The following is a 15,442-nucleotide window of genomic DNA, read 5'->3' as shown; positions in this document are numbered from 1 at the left end:
TACTGAGAGGCTAGGACTTCCTTACAGAACATGCTAATGCATTTTAATGGATGAATTGAACATATAGTGGATCTCTGCAAAATTTGGCTGACCGAGGAACAGAAACAAAGGCATGTGTTTGTCTGCCAGACGCTGTTGGATTAGGTCAGATGTAATCAGAACTTCCTCTCGAGGATTATAACAGGATTTGAAATGTGGGTTTATTGCTACGATCCTGAAACGAAATGGCAGCCATCTCAGTGGACATCCAAAACATCTCCACATCCAAAGAAAGCAAGGTAAGTCAGTCCCAACATCAAAAGCATGTTGGTGGCCTTTTTTGACTGTAAGGGCTTGGCTCATCATGAATTTGTGCCTCAAGACGAAACAGTTAACCAGTGTTATTATCTGGAGCCTATTTATTTTTATCATCTGGGAACTTTTGGATACTCCTTTGTAGTTTTTAAAAACGGTAGACATTGCATATGTTGAATTTAGTTTTATTTTTGTCATTTTGTTTCTTTAGTGATTTGTTTGAAAAGATACGTGGAACAATGAGCTGAAACATCATGACTTTCCATACAGATCACAACTGGAATAATACTTCATATGTTAAGAGTGAAAAAAGTGTGTATATAAATAATTCTCCTGGGAAAAGCAAAGTATCATGGGATATTATTTTACCTTTGCCAGATGGTTTATTGCTGTGGTCATCATGGTTAATATTTATTTTGGCTGTCCTCTGCTTTGGGAATAGTGTGTATGGAGATTTTGTTTTTGATGACTCAGAAGCAGTGGTTAACAATAATGATCTGAAGGCTACAACACCTTTGACTAATCTTTTCAAAAATGACTTTTGGGGTAGCAAACTTATCTACAATACCAGTCACAAGTCTTATCGACCTTTAACAGTGCTAACCTTTCGGTAAGTTTATTTTTATATTTTGCTCACAGCAGGATGTGTAATATGTACTAAATGTTTTATTGTGTAATCTATTGCAGTATAAATTGATGTCCATTGATGGCCATTGCTAATATTTAAATTCAGCATTATCAGACAGATTATGAATGTTCCATTTGGATCACATTTTGATTTTCAAAAGCTGTACGTGTTAAATGCTCATTTAACATGCACACTGCTTACTGGATGAAAATATGCAGCTTTGGATTTTAATACATTTGCAGGGAGAAACCATCCTACTTTTAGAATTTTTTTTATAATTTGACTGAAAAAAAAACTGGATATTTTTGTCAAGTAGCTTCACCAAAGGTTGATTAATTCTGTCATATTGAGAAGAAAGCCCAAAAATGTTTCTTCCCTTTTTAATCTAGATTGACTCAATCCCTGGTCAAAAAGGTGATCAGAAAAGCCAGCAGAGAAGTTTATATAATGAGATTTTTTTTCTATGAGGAACTTGTTCTCCATTATTTTCTCCAATCATAAAATCTTGAAATATTGAAGTTTATTTTTGTGTCTTTGACTAAATGTTAGAAACTAATTTTATTCTTTTTAGCTAAGTTTAAAGTTTATTTTACTAATTTATCCAGTTCAAAAAAAGAAAAGAAAAAAGCAACCTCCTGCTTTCCCATCATTCCTCAGTTTGAATATATCCCTCCTGTGTAGTCTAAGCAAGAGGAAGGATGTCATCAGCATTGAGCTTGCTCAATCCATTCAAAGCCTTAACACCTCAAACAGATTACCATGCAAATGCCTAGTCTCTAGATGTTGCATTCTGCAGAAGTGAAACCTGTTTTGTTAAGACCACCATTTTGTTCCCTTCACCAATCTCATTTCCTTTCTCTGCACCAGTTCCAGCATTACATCCTTCCTAAAATGAGGCCTTCAGACCTTTAAGCATTACTCAAGATGTGGTCTGACCATTGCCTTATACAATGGGATAATCACTTCCTTATTCTTCCGGAAAAATTCCTGTGTATCGTTGATAAAACCACATGAGCTGTTCTGTAGTTCTCTGCCTGCTCAGAGAACTACATATCTGACTGCACAAACACTCCCAGGTCTTTTTGATTCAACACTGCCCTGAGTGTGGCACCACATGGTTATTACATTAATCTCGGATTGCTGCTCCCCATATGAAGTACCTTGCATTTGTCTATATTAAATTTCAGTTGACACTTCTCAGTCAAGCTGCCTAATTTATCTAGATCTTATGCATTAGGATACTCTAATTACTGTTACTAACAACCCTACCAAACTTTGTATAATCCGCAAACTTAGACAATAGGCCTGATATGTTTTCATCAGTATCATTAATAAGTATTAAAATCAGCATTGAGCCCACCAATAGCATTTGTTGAAGAAGAGCAGCACCATTGATAATAACTGTTTTCTCCTACTCAACCAACCCTTATCCATAGCAGTAACTTGCCCTAAATGCCACACCACTTCCAATTTGTAAATCAGTCTTTTGTAGTAGCAGAAAAGGCATATGATACAAGAAAGCAAGTATCCTTGATGTTGTTGCAGACATTCTCTCAGATGTGCCAGACAAGCTGTGCTTGCTACCTGGGAGTCTCAAATGCTGATGGAACTGATATTCGGGTCACTCAAGTCAAGCAGACCCAATTTCGGTGAAGTCCGGATGGTCTGTGACAGTCAAATCCTCTACTTGCACCTTCATGATGGTGGGACTGTTAAGAATCCTAGGTATAATCCCCATGCACAAGCACGCTGTGGGTGACCACCCAGGTGTGAACCAATGTAAGCAGTGATCGAGGTGTGACGCCCACACCACATGGAGAAATGCCTCCCCTTTGTGTTACCAGGCAATACTAGGTGGTAGATGACTCACATCAACTGGTGAAATACCACCACTTTGTTTATTGGAGGCTTGAAGTGGTGGAACCCATGTTTAGTCTCCAGAGTTAAGTTCCGATCAACCCTTCCTCATCTCTTCCATCATGCAGTATGATTGATGTCTTTTGCGGTTATGATGAACACCATGGTGAGATCCAAACTTCCTTACATTTCGAGGGTACAGCTCTAAAATGGTGTTCGCAGGCCGGCCGCTAATCAGTACACCGGACTGAACCTATTGGTAACTCTCTAGGAAGTTTCTGGATCAATTATGTATAATCTTGCTTCCTCTACTCTGCCAGATAGTGACTGGAGGGAGTCCAAGTAGTGTGTATGCTGGGGCATTGTCTGGGCCATGTTATGTCAAGGATCTGGGTATATTCCTACTATGTGTATGCCATATCCAAAAATTTCATTACTTCATAAGCACCCCCCCCCCCACAGTTTTCTTACTATTGAATACACCATGAATTGTCAAACTAATAGAGCAAACTTATCTGCGAAAAGATCTAAACCTCCCAAACACTTCCTAGTTCATTTCACAAATATACGTGGTCTCAGTTCTAATTTCAATGATGTCCATTTCCACTTACAGTCTGCTAAACTCCATGTACTTTTTCTGACAGAATCTCAGTTATCAGTTAATTCAACCACTGCTCATCTTATTGCAAAAATTATTTGCTGTATGATTTCTTTTGCTTCAAAGGTGGTACTTGTGCATATGTCCGTTCTGATATTCCCTGTCAGAAACTTGGTAATTTGGAATCTCCTCTTTTTGATCTTCTCTGGCTTAAAATCTCTCTTTCTTCTGTCAAATTCATCTGTTGTCTCTACTGTTCTCCTGACTCTACTAATCACTTGGAACTCTTTGACTTCCTCTCTTTGCAACTTGACTTTCTCCAGTCCAACTTTGCTAACAATGAGGTAATTTTCCTTGGTGATTTTAATGTTCACAACTCCATCTAGCTTCTGTTTTCTAGTCACACCGACCCAGCTGGTTGAGATGCTGAGGCTTTTGCAATTACTAATGACCTCGCACAAATTGTTCATTTACCTACCAGAATACAGGAAAATCCTAACCATACAGCCAACACGCTTGATCTTTTTCAACACAAGCAACCCTTCTAAGTACAGGGTTGAAGTGAGTGGTCCTTTAGGAACCTCTGATCACAACTTGGTGATTGTCTCTTCTCCAACGGAGCCTTTATCTCATGGCTGTTTTCAACCTCAAGTTGTTTGGCATTACAAGAATGCAAATTGAGTTGACTTGGGAGATTTCTTTTCCTTGGTCGGATTACTGATTCAAAACTTCAGATGTCTACGTTTGCTCAGGTCGTTTCAGTGAAATTATTCTTGTAGCAATGGAATCCTTTATTCCACACTCCAATTTAAAATCTCATCCTTTATCTAAACCTTGGTTTTCCAATAAATTAGCATTAGTAGAAGGGCGCCTCCGTAGCCAGGTGGGAGCATAGCACACGCTTCTTGATTAGACCGGGCTTCGAGCCCATCACCACCAAATACGGAGGATGCGGAAAGGTCAGAATGACCACCGCATATCCCGCAGCAATATGGCCATAGTTGCTAATGCTCCAAAATAACAAACAAATAAACATAGCATTAGTAGAGGCATATGATGCAAGAAAGCAAGCTTATGCAGCATCAGCCAAAAAAAAAAAAAAAAAAAAAAAACCCCTTCCACTTCACCCCTCCATTCATTCGAAATCCCTGTCCAGCTGAGCCTTAAATTTATTTAGGCTATCAACTTCCACAACAAGGGATGGAAGTCTGTTCCACCAACCAACTACCCGCTGGCTAAAGGCAAATTTCCGCACATCTATCCTACATCTGTCTTTCCTCAATTTGAATTTATGCCCTCTCAGGTGATTATTCTGAGCAAGAGGCAGTATCGCATCAGCATTGAGCATGCTCAAACCATTCAATACACCTCTATCAGATCACCTCGCTGGTGCCAGTCTCAAGACACTGTGATTTACAAAACTTAAGCCTTTCTTCGTAAGAGCAACCCTTCGTTCCGTTCACTAATCTTGTTGCCCTTCTCTGAGTCTTCCAGGGGCTCACATCTGGTGAGTATGGGCTTGGCACACCCAGGGTCCTGAGCTGGATATCATCATTCTTATCTTTCTTGGTGATTCCCTTCTACTTCTCTCTCTCTCTCTCTCTCTCTCTCTCTCTCTCTCTCTCTCTCTCTCTCTCTCTCTCTCTCTCTCTCTCTCTCTCTCTCTCAGGGTAACTCAAGAATTTTTTTTTTGGCTGGTGCAGCATAAGCCTCAGGCTTCCTTGCACCATATAGCTGCTAATAATAATAATAATAAATAATAATCATTGATAAGACACCATGAGCTACTCTTGCAACCCTTCTGCACTGCTCAGAGAACTTCATATCTGCCTGCACAATAACCCCCAGGTCCTTTTCATTCTCTACCACTGTCAGTGTAGTACCACAGAGTTGATATGTTGCTTTGGGGTTGCTGTTTCCCATATGTATTATTTTACATTTGTCAATGTTAAACTTCATTTGCCACCTCTCAGCCCATCTGCTCAACCTTTCCAGATCCTGTTGCAGCAACATAGCGTCAGTAGCGTCCTTAACAACCCTGCCAACCTTTGTATCGTCTGCAAACTTGGACATTAAGCTTGATATACCATTATCAATATTATTTATAAATACAGAAAACAACAATGGACCCAATACTGAACCCCGAGGGACTCCACTAATAACATTAGTCCACGATGAGCAGTGTCCATTAATTACCACTCTGTCTTCTGCCACTCAACCATCCCTTTATCCATAGTAACAATTTGCCACCAATGCCACACTGCTCTAATTTGTGCAGCAGTCTTCCAGGCGCAACAGTATCAAAAGCCTTTCTAAGATCCAAATATATAATATCAAAGTTATTCCCTGCATCCAATTCTTTTGTGACTATATCATATTATCCAATCAAATTGATCAGGCAAGACCTTCCCTTAACAAAACCATGCTGTTTCTGAGGTATAACTGAATTCTTGTGAAGATGATCCTGCAGTTCTTCTTTAACCGGTGCTTCCATTAATTTTCCTGGAACAGAAGTTAAACTCACATGTCTATAATTACTTGTGTCAGCCTTTGATTCTCCTTTGTGAATTGAGGTTACATTTGCACATCTCCAGTCTGTGGGTACCTCCCCTGAGTCCAGGGAAGCTCTCATAATTATGGCTAACGGATTGCTTACTTCCTTTGCTGCCTCCTTTAATATAACTGGATAGATCCCATCCACCCCAGGTGCCTTTCTTGTATTTATCTTCAACAATTTCTCCTCCACTTTACTCTCAATTATTACAAGATCATCTAACTCACTGCCAGTGTTTACTTCATATATGGCATTCCCCTTCCTGAATAACTCCTCATGTGTGAATGCTACCTGAGCAGGATCATGAACAGTTGAACCACCGATATCAAGTGGATCAATCTGATTCATCCTTCCTTCTAGAGTTTACATAAGTAAAGAACTCCATGCTGTTTTTCTCTGCATCCCTTGCCAAAGATTTCTCGTAATCTGCCTTTGCCTGCTTAACCTCCTTTGTAACTTGGTTACAGATCAACTTATATCTATCATAGGCTTCTGTGTCACATGTTAATTTATATGTATCCCATGCATTTTTCTTCTCTGCCATATGTCTCATTAGTTCATCTGACATCCATTTAGGCCTAAACCTAGAACAATATTTCTTAGTCGGTATGTAAAGCCTAGTAGCTTCCAAGATAAGTTCTTTGAATGGTTCCCATTTTGAGTTTGCTGTTGGTAACATCATCAGTTAGTCCCACTGTATAGAATTAAATACTGTCTCAGACCATCGTAGTCGCCTTTACGAAAGCAGTAACCCTTCCCTTTACCCCTGATGGTAGTTACCTCCTTGAGTAAATCCTACTTCAGCACACTGTGATCACTGCCACCTAGTGGTTCCTGTATCTGCAGATTCTTAATGCATGAAGAATCACTACTGATAATCAAATCAAGAGTATTGCTCCCTCTAGTTGCCTCCTGAACATGCTGATTTAGAAAACAATCATCCAATAAATCCACAAAAGCCTTGCTAGTGTGTGAGTGGCCAACCCACAATCCTAACCATACAGCCAACACGCTTGATCTTTTTCACACAAGCAACCCTTCTAAGTACACGGTTGAAGTGAGTGGTCCTTTAGGCACCTCCGATCACAACTTGGTGATTGTCTCTTCTCCAACGGAGCCTTTATCTCATGGCTATTCTCAACATCTTGTTTGGCATTACAAGAATGCAAATTGATTTGACTTGGGAGATTTCATTTCTTCTTTTCCTTGGTCGGATTACTCATTCAAAACTTCAGTTGTCTACATTTGCTCAGGTCGTTTCAGTGAAATTATTCTTGTAGGAATGGAATCCTTTATTCCACACTCCACTTTAAAATCTCATCCTTTATCTAAACCTTGGTTTTCCAATAAATGTACTAAGGCTGCTGAAGAGAAGAATGTTGCATATCATAATTGGCTTGCTTCCAATTCTTCAGTTTCATTTTTTTCCTACACCAAAGCGCGCAACAAATGGAAAGCAGTTATTAATCAGAACAAACTAGATTTTGAACAGGCTAAGAGTAGAAAACTTGCTTCTTTCCCTACTGGTAGCTGAGTATTCTGGTCTCTTGCTAAAGCTATTGGCTGCAACTTTTGCCAATCTCTGCTCTCATCTCTTTCCAAACCAGATGGTTCTGTTGTCACTTCAGCCAAGGATAAAGCTGACCTGCTAGCATCCCATTTTTATTCCAACTCATTTATTAATCATCTTGTTAAAACACCTCCTACCATTCCCAACATGTTGCATTTAATGCCTCCTGTGGTTGTCCATCATAAGGATGTCAGGATTTTGACGAATCTTGACGCTAAGAAAGCTCCAGGTCCTGATGGTATTTCTCCCCTTGTTCTCAAAACCTGTGCTTCTTAGTCCTGTACTTTGCAGCCTTTTTTCACTTTCTTATTTCAAAGGTGTTTTTCCTTCTGCTTGGAAATTTGCACATATCCAGCCAGATCCTAAAAAGGATGACAAATCACTACAATCCAGTTATCGTCCCATTGTAATTACTTCTACTCTTTCTAAAAAAGTAATGGAGGAATCAATTAACTGCCAACTCTTAAACTACCTAGAAACCCTCCGTCTGATCAATGAACCCCAGTATGGATTCTGTCAGTGTCGATCCACTGGTGATATTCTGACTTATGTTACCCATTTATGGACAGATTCAATGGAAACGTTCGCTGAAACACAATCGGTTGCTCTTGACATCTCAAAGTCTTTCGATTGTGTTTGGCATTAAGGTCTTTTAAACAAGCTTCGATCTTATGGTTTGCTAACTGTTTTTTGTAATTGGTTATCCAGTTTTCTCTCTGGCCACTCACTGATGGTAGATGGCTCTGTTTTCTAACTTCTCCACTAATGGTGGTGTCCCCCAAGGTTCTGGTCTTTCGCCCACTCTTTTTCTCTTGTATATTAATGACCTTCTTCCATTGACCGGAAATCTTATCCATAGTTTTGCCAATGATAGCACATTACATTCCACTTTCCAGTTTGAGAAACCTCACCCTGCTCAGTCATCTTCAGTTTCTCGAATTTCCACTAACAATTCTTTAAAACCTGATCTCCAGGTAATTCTCCATTGGGACAAAGACAACTTAGTGGACTTCAATCCTTCCAAAACTCAATTCTGTTTTATATCTTGCAAAAAGGATTCTTCCGCTCCTATTCTTATCTTTGGTGACACTCCGATTTCTAGGCATGATGATATTTCTTTTGGGGGATTACCCTGACTTCTAATCTCTCTCTTGGCACAAGCACATTACAAATATCTAAGAAACTTGGTTTTCTCTATCACTCGTGGTGTTACTTTTCTTCCAAACAGATGTTCACTCTGTACAAATTGCTGATCTGCCCTATCATGGAATGTTGTTCCCACATTTGGGACAGTGCCCCTAAAACCTCTCTCACGTTTCTAGATTCCATTCAGAAGAAAGCAATTCGGTTAATTAATCACCCATCTCTAACAGATTCATCTCTCTCCACTCTGTCTCATAGACGTTCTGTTTCTACTGCCTGCCTTTTCTACAGATACTTCCATGGAGGGTGTTCTTTTGAATTGGCTTCTATAATTCCCGCTCTCTCTCTCTCTCTCTCTTTCAAAACACTACAGTCCGAACAGGTTCCGTCACCAGCCAACATCCATTTAGCGTCCAACTTCAAACTCACAGAACCACCCTTTTCATCTTCCTCATTTATTCATTCAACTGCTATTTTCTGGAACACCCTTCCTTCTTACGTATTGCCTGAAAATTACAATCTACAGAAGTTCAAGTCTAATGTCAACAAATATCTTCATTCATCTTCTGAACCTCCAACCCATTTACGGTACTAAGTGATATAGGTTCTAATACCTCTCATGTGCCGACCGGGCTAGCCGGGTGGGTAAAGAGCCTGCCTGGCAACCCAAAGGTCGCGGGTTCGAATCCCGTCTCGGGCTTGGATCATCAGAGTACAAACTGCAAAATCTTTGGGAGGTGCAATATGGCCACAGAAGCCGATGCAGCAACGACTAAAAAAAAAAAAAAAAAAAAAAAAAAAACCTCTCTTATGTTTGGGGTTTTCATCAAAAAAAAAAAAAAAAAAAAAATGTAGCATCAGCCAAAAAGAAAAAAAAAAAACAATTTCACACATCTATTCCCTCTAAAAGTTTGTCCAGTTCCTCTTTGAATTTATTTAAGGTTTCAACTTCCACAACGACAGATTGAAGTTTGTTCTAGCAATCAATTAATCGTTGGCTAAAGGCAAATGGCCGCACATCTGTTGTACAACTGCTTTTCCTCAATTTTAATTTATGCCCCCTCAGGCTCGTAATCTGAGCAGGAGCAAGAATCCCATCAGAATTGAGCCCGCTGAACCCATTCCCGGCCTTATACACCTCAGTCACGTCACTTTGCAAGTGCCTAGTCTCCAGCTGTTGCAATTTGCAGAACTTAAGCCTTCCTCTGGTAAGTGGACTCCTTTGTTCCCCTCACCAAGCCGACCGGTCTAGCTGGGTGGGTAAAGTGCCTGCTTGGCAACCCAAAGGTCGCGGGTTTGATTCCCACCTCGGGCTTCGATCAAAGTACTGCAAAAACCTTGGGAAGTGCATTATGGCCACAGAAGCCTATGCGCCAACAACTACCAAAAAAAAAAAAAAAAAAAAAAAACCCTCACCGATCTTGTTGCCCTTCTCTGTACTTGCTCAAACAACTCTGCATCCTTCCTAAAATAAGGCCTCCAGACCTGTATGCAGTACTCAAGGCAATGTCTGACCCTTGCCTTACAAAGGGATAATTACCTTTTCCCTACTAGTGAAATTCCTGTATATCATTGACAATACCTCATGACCTGCTGTGGCAGACTGTCTGCACTGCTTAGAAAACTTCATATCTGACTGCACAATTACTCTCAGGTGTTTTTCATTTACTGCCACTTAAAGTGTATTGCCACACAGTTGGAATGTTTCTCTGGGGTTATTTTTATCCGTATGCAGTACTTTGCATTTGTCATTGTTAAACTTCTGTTGCCGCTTCTCAGCCCATCTGCCCAAATTTTCTAGATCATGTTGCAGTAGCACACTGCCATTACTATCAACAACCCTCCAACCTTTGTATTGTCTGCATACTTAGACATTAAGCCTGATATACCTTCATCAATATCATTGATAAATATACAAAACAACAGTGGGCCCAACACCGAACCCTGGGGGACTCCACTAATAACATTAGTCCATGAAAAGCAGTGTCCATTGATTATCACTCTGTTTTCTCCCACTCAATCTCCCTTTTATCCATTGCAGCAACTTGCCCTTGGAATATTATACTACTCCAATTTGTACAGTAGTCTTTCATGTGCAACAGTATCAAAAGCTTTTCTGAAATTGAAGTATATGATATAAAAATTATTTTTTTCATCCAGTTCCTTTGAAACCACATCATAGTATCCACTCAAATTTGTCAGACAAGACTTTCGCTTAACAAACCCATGCTGTGTCTGAATTATTACTTCAGTCTTGTCTAGATGATCCTGCAATGCTTCTTTAACCAGTGACTACATTATTTAATTAATTACCCGTGTCACCCTTTGATTCCCTGGGGATACATTTGCACATCTCCAGTCCGTGGGGGACTTCCCCTGAGTCCAAGGATACTCTCATAATTATGTCTAAGGGTTTGCTTACTTCCTTAGCTGCCTCCTTTAATATAACTGGATAGATCCCAGCTGCCTTTCTTTTTGTTTTACTAGAAAAATTTCTCCTCCACTTTGTCCTCAGTCATTACAAAATCATCTTCTGTCCTCCACTTCCCTAAAGAATTCCTCATGTGTTGAATGTAGATGCAAAGTGCTTATTCAGTTTGTTAGCTTTCTGAGTAGGATCATCAACAGTCGAATCATGGATTGATACTGTGTCCAACAGTATCAAAAGCTTTTCTGAATCAAAGTATGTAATGTTAGAATTATGTTTTGCATTGAGTGCCTTTGTTACTGCATTATAGTATCCAGTCAGATTGGTGAGGCAAGATTAATGCTTAACAAATCCAGACAGTTACATTGAAATTAATCTGTAAAATCAAGTCTCCCTTTGATTCACCTTTTTGTAAATTGGGGATACATTTGCACATCTCCAATCTATGAAGACCTTCCCTGAATCTATTATGATGCTGTCATAATGACTAATGGTTTGCTGACATCTTTTGCTGGCCCATTAATTTAATATCATCCACCTCGGGTGCCTTTTTAACATTTCGTTTCTAACAAACTGAATTATGTATTTTGCATCTCTAAAAAATTCCTCATCAATGAAGACAGATTCAAAATACATAATTCAGTTTGTTAGCAACCTGAACTGGTTTGTCAACAGTTAAACAATTCATATCTAGTGGACAATATAATCCTTTCCCTTCCATCTGGTTCATAAATAAAAAAGTCTGCTGCTTTTCTTTGCATTCTTTGGCAGAGACTTTTCGTAAGCTGCCATGGCTTGCCTAACCTCCTTTGTGACTTCATTACAGACTAGTTTATATCTACAGTAGGTTTCTGTATCACCTGAGAATTTATATGCATCCCATGCATTCTTTTCTGGCATGAGTCTCATCTGTATATCTGACATCTATTTAGATATAAACCTTGAATAGTATAACTTAGTTAACTGTATAAAAAGTAGTTTATATATAGCTAACTAAGTGATATGTATTAAAAGCCTAGTATTTTCTACGATTATGTCCCTAATGTACATCTTTATGTAAATCATCTCTAAGGAGTTACATCTCTAAGTAAATCCCACCTGGTGGCAATAATCCACTATGATTACTGTCACCTAGTGGTCTTGAAGATTCTTATTTGAATCTTCTTCTATATTTGAGGATTCTTAGTGCATGAAGCATCACTGTTAATATTCAGATCAAGTATATTGTGTTTTCTCGTTGCCTGTCTGAAATGCTGGTGTAGAAAACAGTCATCCAGCTGATTCTCAAAAGTCTTGCTACTCTGTGAGTGACTAACCTACAAGGGTCAATTAATATCTGGAAAGTTCAAGTCCTCCATTATAAGACATTCTAATTTTCTTGCCCACTCTGTGTCCATATAGTTGTTTGGTATACTCATCACAGTCACTAGGCCTATAACTTACTCCTAATTTCATTTTTATTTTCAAACTAACTCAGCATTGCACTGGCCATCCATATTAACTCAAAGCATTTTTTTAGATTTTATATGATCCTTAACGAAGAGCATAACCCCCCCCCCCCCAATCCTGTCTTTCATTTCTGTACACGTAGTAATACCAACATTCAAATTCTGCAACTCTTATATTTGAGTGACTTGAGTAGTATTTGAAATTCATCAAATTTATTTACTGTGGTCTAGCATTGGTGTACATGCAAGTACACATGCACCTACTTTTACGGCCCCGAGTGTCACGCGATTGTGACTAAGTGATTTCTCTGTGCTTTAAGTGTGATTTCCTAAAAGCAATCTATAGTTCTTCTGTGTTCCTCTCGTGAAGCAATATATTTATTTAATAACAGCTCTTGTTACAAAAGTACTTGTACAGGGCAAGAAAGGAAAGCTACCTTTCTTTTTCTGATAGTTCTGTTACTAACCCCCTACTACTTTATGCTTGGTCACATCAGGCACTGCTGCTCCTGCTCTCCCTGTGGTGGGGCGGTAACTTGGGTGGTAAAAACAAACCCCCAGGACCAAAAGGAGCCATCATGGATATTAGTAATTATCCACCTCTAGAGCCCTCGAGCTCAAGATCAGAAATTTCTTACATTGACCATGACTCCAATCGTCTGAAGTGACTATGGACGGAAAATCAGAATAAAGACATGCCAGCATTTCTTATAATGCACTCATTATCCACGCAACCAATAGGTTTGTGGATCTCCTGAAATGGTTAAACCTCTCCAATCTGGAGACCTAATTGAAACTTCTAAGGCAACTCAATCAGAGAAGCTGTTAAAATTAACATCATTTAACAGTATTCCAGTGTCAGTTAGTCTCCATAACACTCTGAACACCTAAAAAGGCATTATCAGCGAAGGGGGACTTACTATCATCTCTAAAGAAGACATAATACAAGAACTCAGGAAACAAAAAGTGACTCATGCATGGCGAATAATGACCAAAAAAGATGGCAATTTACTACCAGCCAGGTCCATCAAAATGATGGACCTGGCTGGATGGATCTCTTGTTACAAAAGCACTTGTACAGGGCAAGAAAGGAATGCCACCTTTCTTTTTCTGATAGTTCTGTTACTAACCCCCTACTACTTTATGCTTGGTCACATCAGGCATTGCTGAATTTGGTACTCTGACTCTTCCATCTTCTGTTAAAGCAGGTTATTTAAACTGCAAAGTTTAAATCATCATCCCTACATCCCAAATCCCATTTGCTGCTTTAAGGACTGTAAAGGATGCCATCCTGCATTTTCTAAAGTATGTGACCTTTGGAAAATAGGGAAAAAAAGTCCAGAAATATAAAGTGGAGCATAAAGTCGCAAGGAAGTTTTTTTTTTTTTAAGGAGCATTAGCAACTAAGGCCATATTGCTCCGGGGGGTATGCGGTGGTCATTGGCATATGGGCTCGAACCCCGGTCTAATCAAGAAGCATGTGCTACGCACAACTGCTCCTGCCCACCTGGCTACGGAGGTGCCCTGCAAGGAAGTAAATACTGTTAACCATGCTTTAGCCGATCATACACATTGGTCACTAAAAACAGCTGGTCAGCTGCAACTCAAACAGATGTCTCCATAGAGCCAAACATTTCCTTTGCCAAAACTGTGCTAACGTGCATTAAAAATTCTACAGCCAGTGAAACCAGCAACATGCCAATCAGTATCCCAACTGATGCTGTCTCAACCACACCCGAAACAACAAAATCTGTTAGTGTTGAAAACCAGAAGAAAGTGAAACCACACTAAACATGGAAATGGAGGTTCAGTCAGAGGATGATGATGACACAGTACTAGAATTACATGCCAATGATACCATGGACACAGGATGCCCAACCTTTTCCCTGAAATGAAAAATCAAAACTAAGCAGACAGAAACCTTCTCAGAAAAAACAGTCAGATCAATCTTCCTCAAATAAGCCCAACCAATTAACAAATTCCTACAGTGGAACTGCAGAGGATTATGCAGCAATATAGATGACCTGAATGATTTACTCATACAAACTAACGCAGTAGGTGTATGCTTACAGGAAACTTTTTTATCAACAAATGTTTCTCTGAAATTCAAAAACTGTACTATGTTTAGGCGAGACAGAGATTCTGACTCTTCTCTTCGTGGAGGGGTAGATATTCTTGTCAAAACTACCATACCATCAAGACATCACCAACTAGAAACCTCCTTAGAAGATAGCATTAGTATTAACAAAGGCACAATGCAAGAGAGCAAGCTTATATAGCATCAGCCAAAAAAAAATCTTCTAATTTCACCCATCCACTCGCTCCAAATGTTTGTCTAGTTCTGCTTTGAATCTATTTAAGCTATCAACTTCTACAACGACAGATGGAAGTTTGTTCCAGCAATCAACCACATGCCGGCTAAAGGCAAACTTCAGCACATCTATCCTACAACTGTCTTTCAAGCGCCTCTGTAGCCAGGTGGGCAGGAGCATCAGTGCATAGCACACGCTTCTTGATTAGACCGGGGTTCGAGCCTGTGCCCACCAAATACGGAGGATGCGGAAAGGTCAGGGAATGGCCACTACATACACTAGATCCATCTCAAATTCAAAAAAGAACATTTTCTTGTTTTAATAAACAGTCTTCTGTTATTTATAAATCTGTCTGCTTGAAGATGCACAAATCCTTGAACCAAATAGGTGATCAAGATAGTTTATACAACATTCAAAACCTTGTCATCAGAAACATAACTAGGAAGTTTTACATCTGTCAAATGTCAAAAATGTACATCTACTCCCATAAAAATAATTAAATTAAAATTATAGGTATATTACAATATATATTAATTCATATTTTGAATTAATATAATTTTAATTAAAAATGATTTTTAAATTAAATAACTGATTTATCGAATGACTGATA

General features: G+C 39.3%; 1 protein-coding gene across 1 annotated transcript in view; it reads left to right on the top strand.

The window, feature by feature from the left end:
- Window positions 1-710: 710 nt before the first annotated feature.
- The window catches only part of Tmtc4 (Transmembrane O-mannosyltransferase targeting cadherins 4), a gene marked incomplete at its 5' end in the record, with an annotated part of 433,994 nt that continues 419,262 nt past the window's right edge, over window positions 711-15,442 (top strand). The window contains one exon of the mRNA XM_090380839.1: window positions 711-904. Within this exon, the coding sequence (XP_090236965.1) occupies window positions 711-904 (194 nt within the window). The remainder of the gene's footprint in view (window positions 905-15,442) is intronic.

Source organism: Mastigoproctus giganteus, chromosome 9 (assembly GCF_048544385.1).
Source record: "Mastigoproctus giganteus isolate SK-2022 chromosome 9, ASM4854438v1, whole genome shotgun sequence".
NCBI classification, from domain to species: domain Eukaryota; kingdom Metazoa; phylum Arthropoda; class Arachnida; order Uropygi; family Thelyphonidae; genus Mastigoproctus; species Mastigoproctus giganteus.
This window is presented reverse-complemented; position numbering and strand designations above follow the sequence as displayed.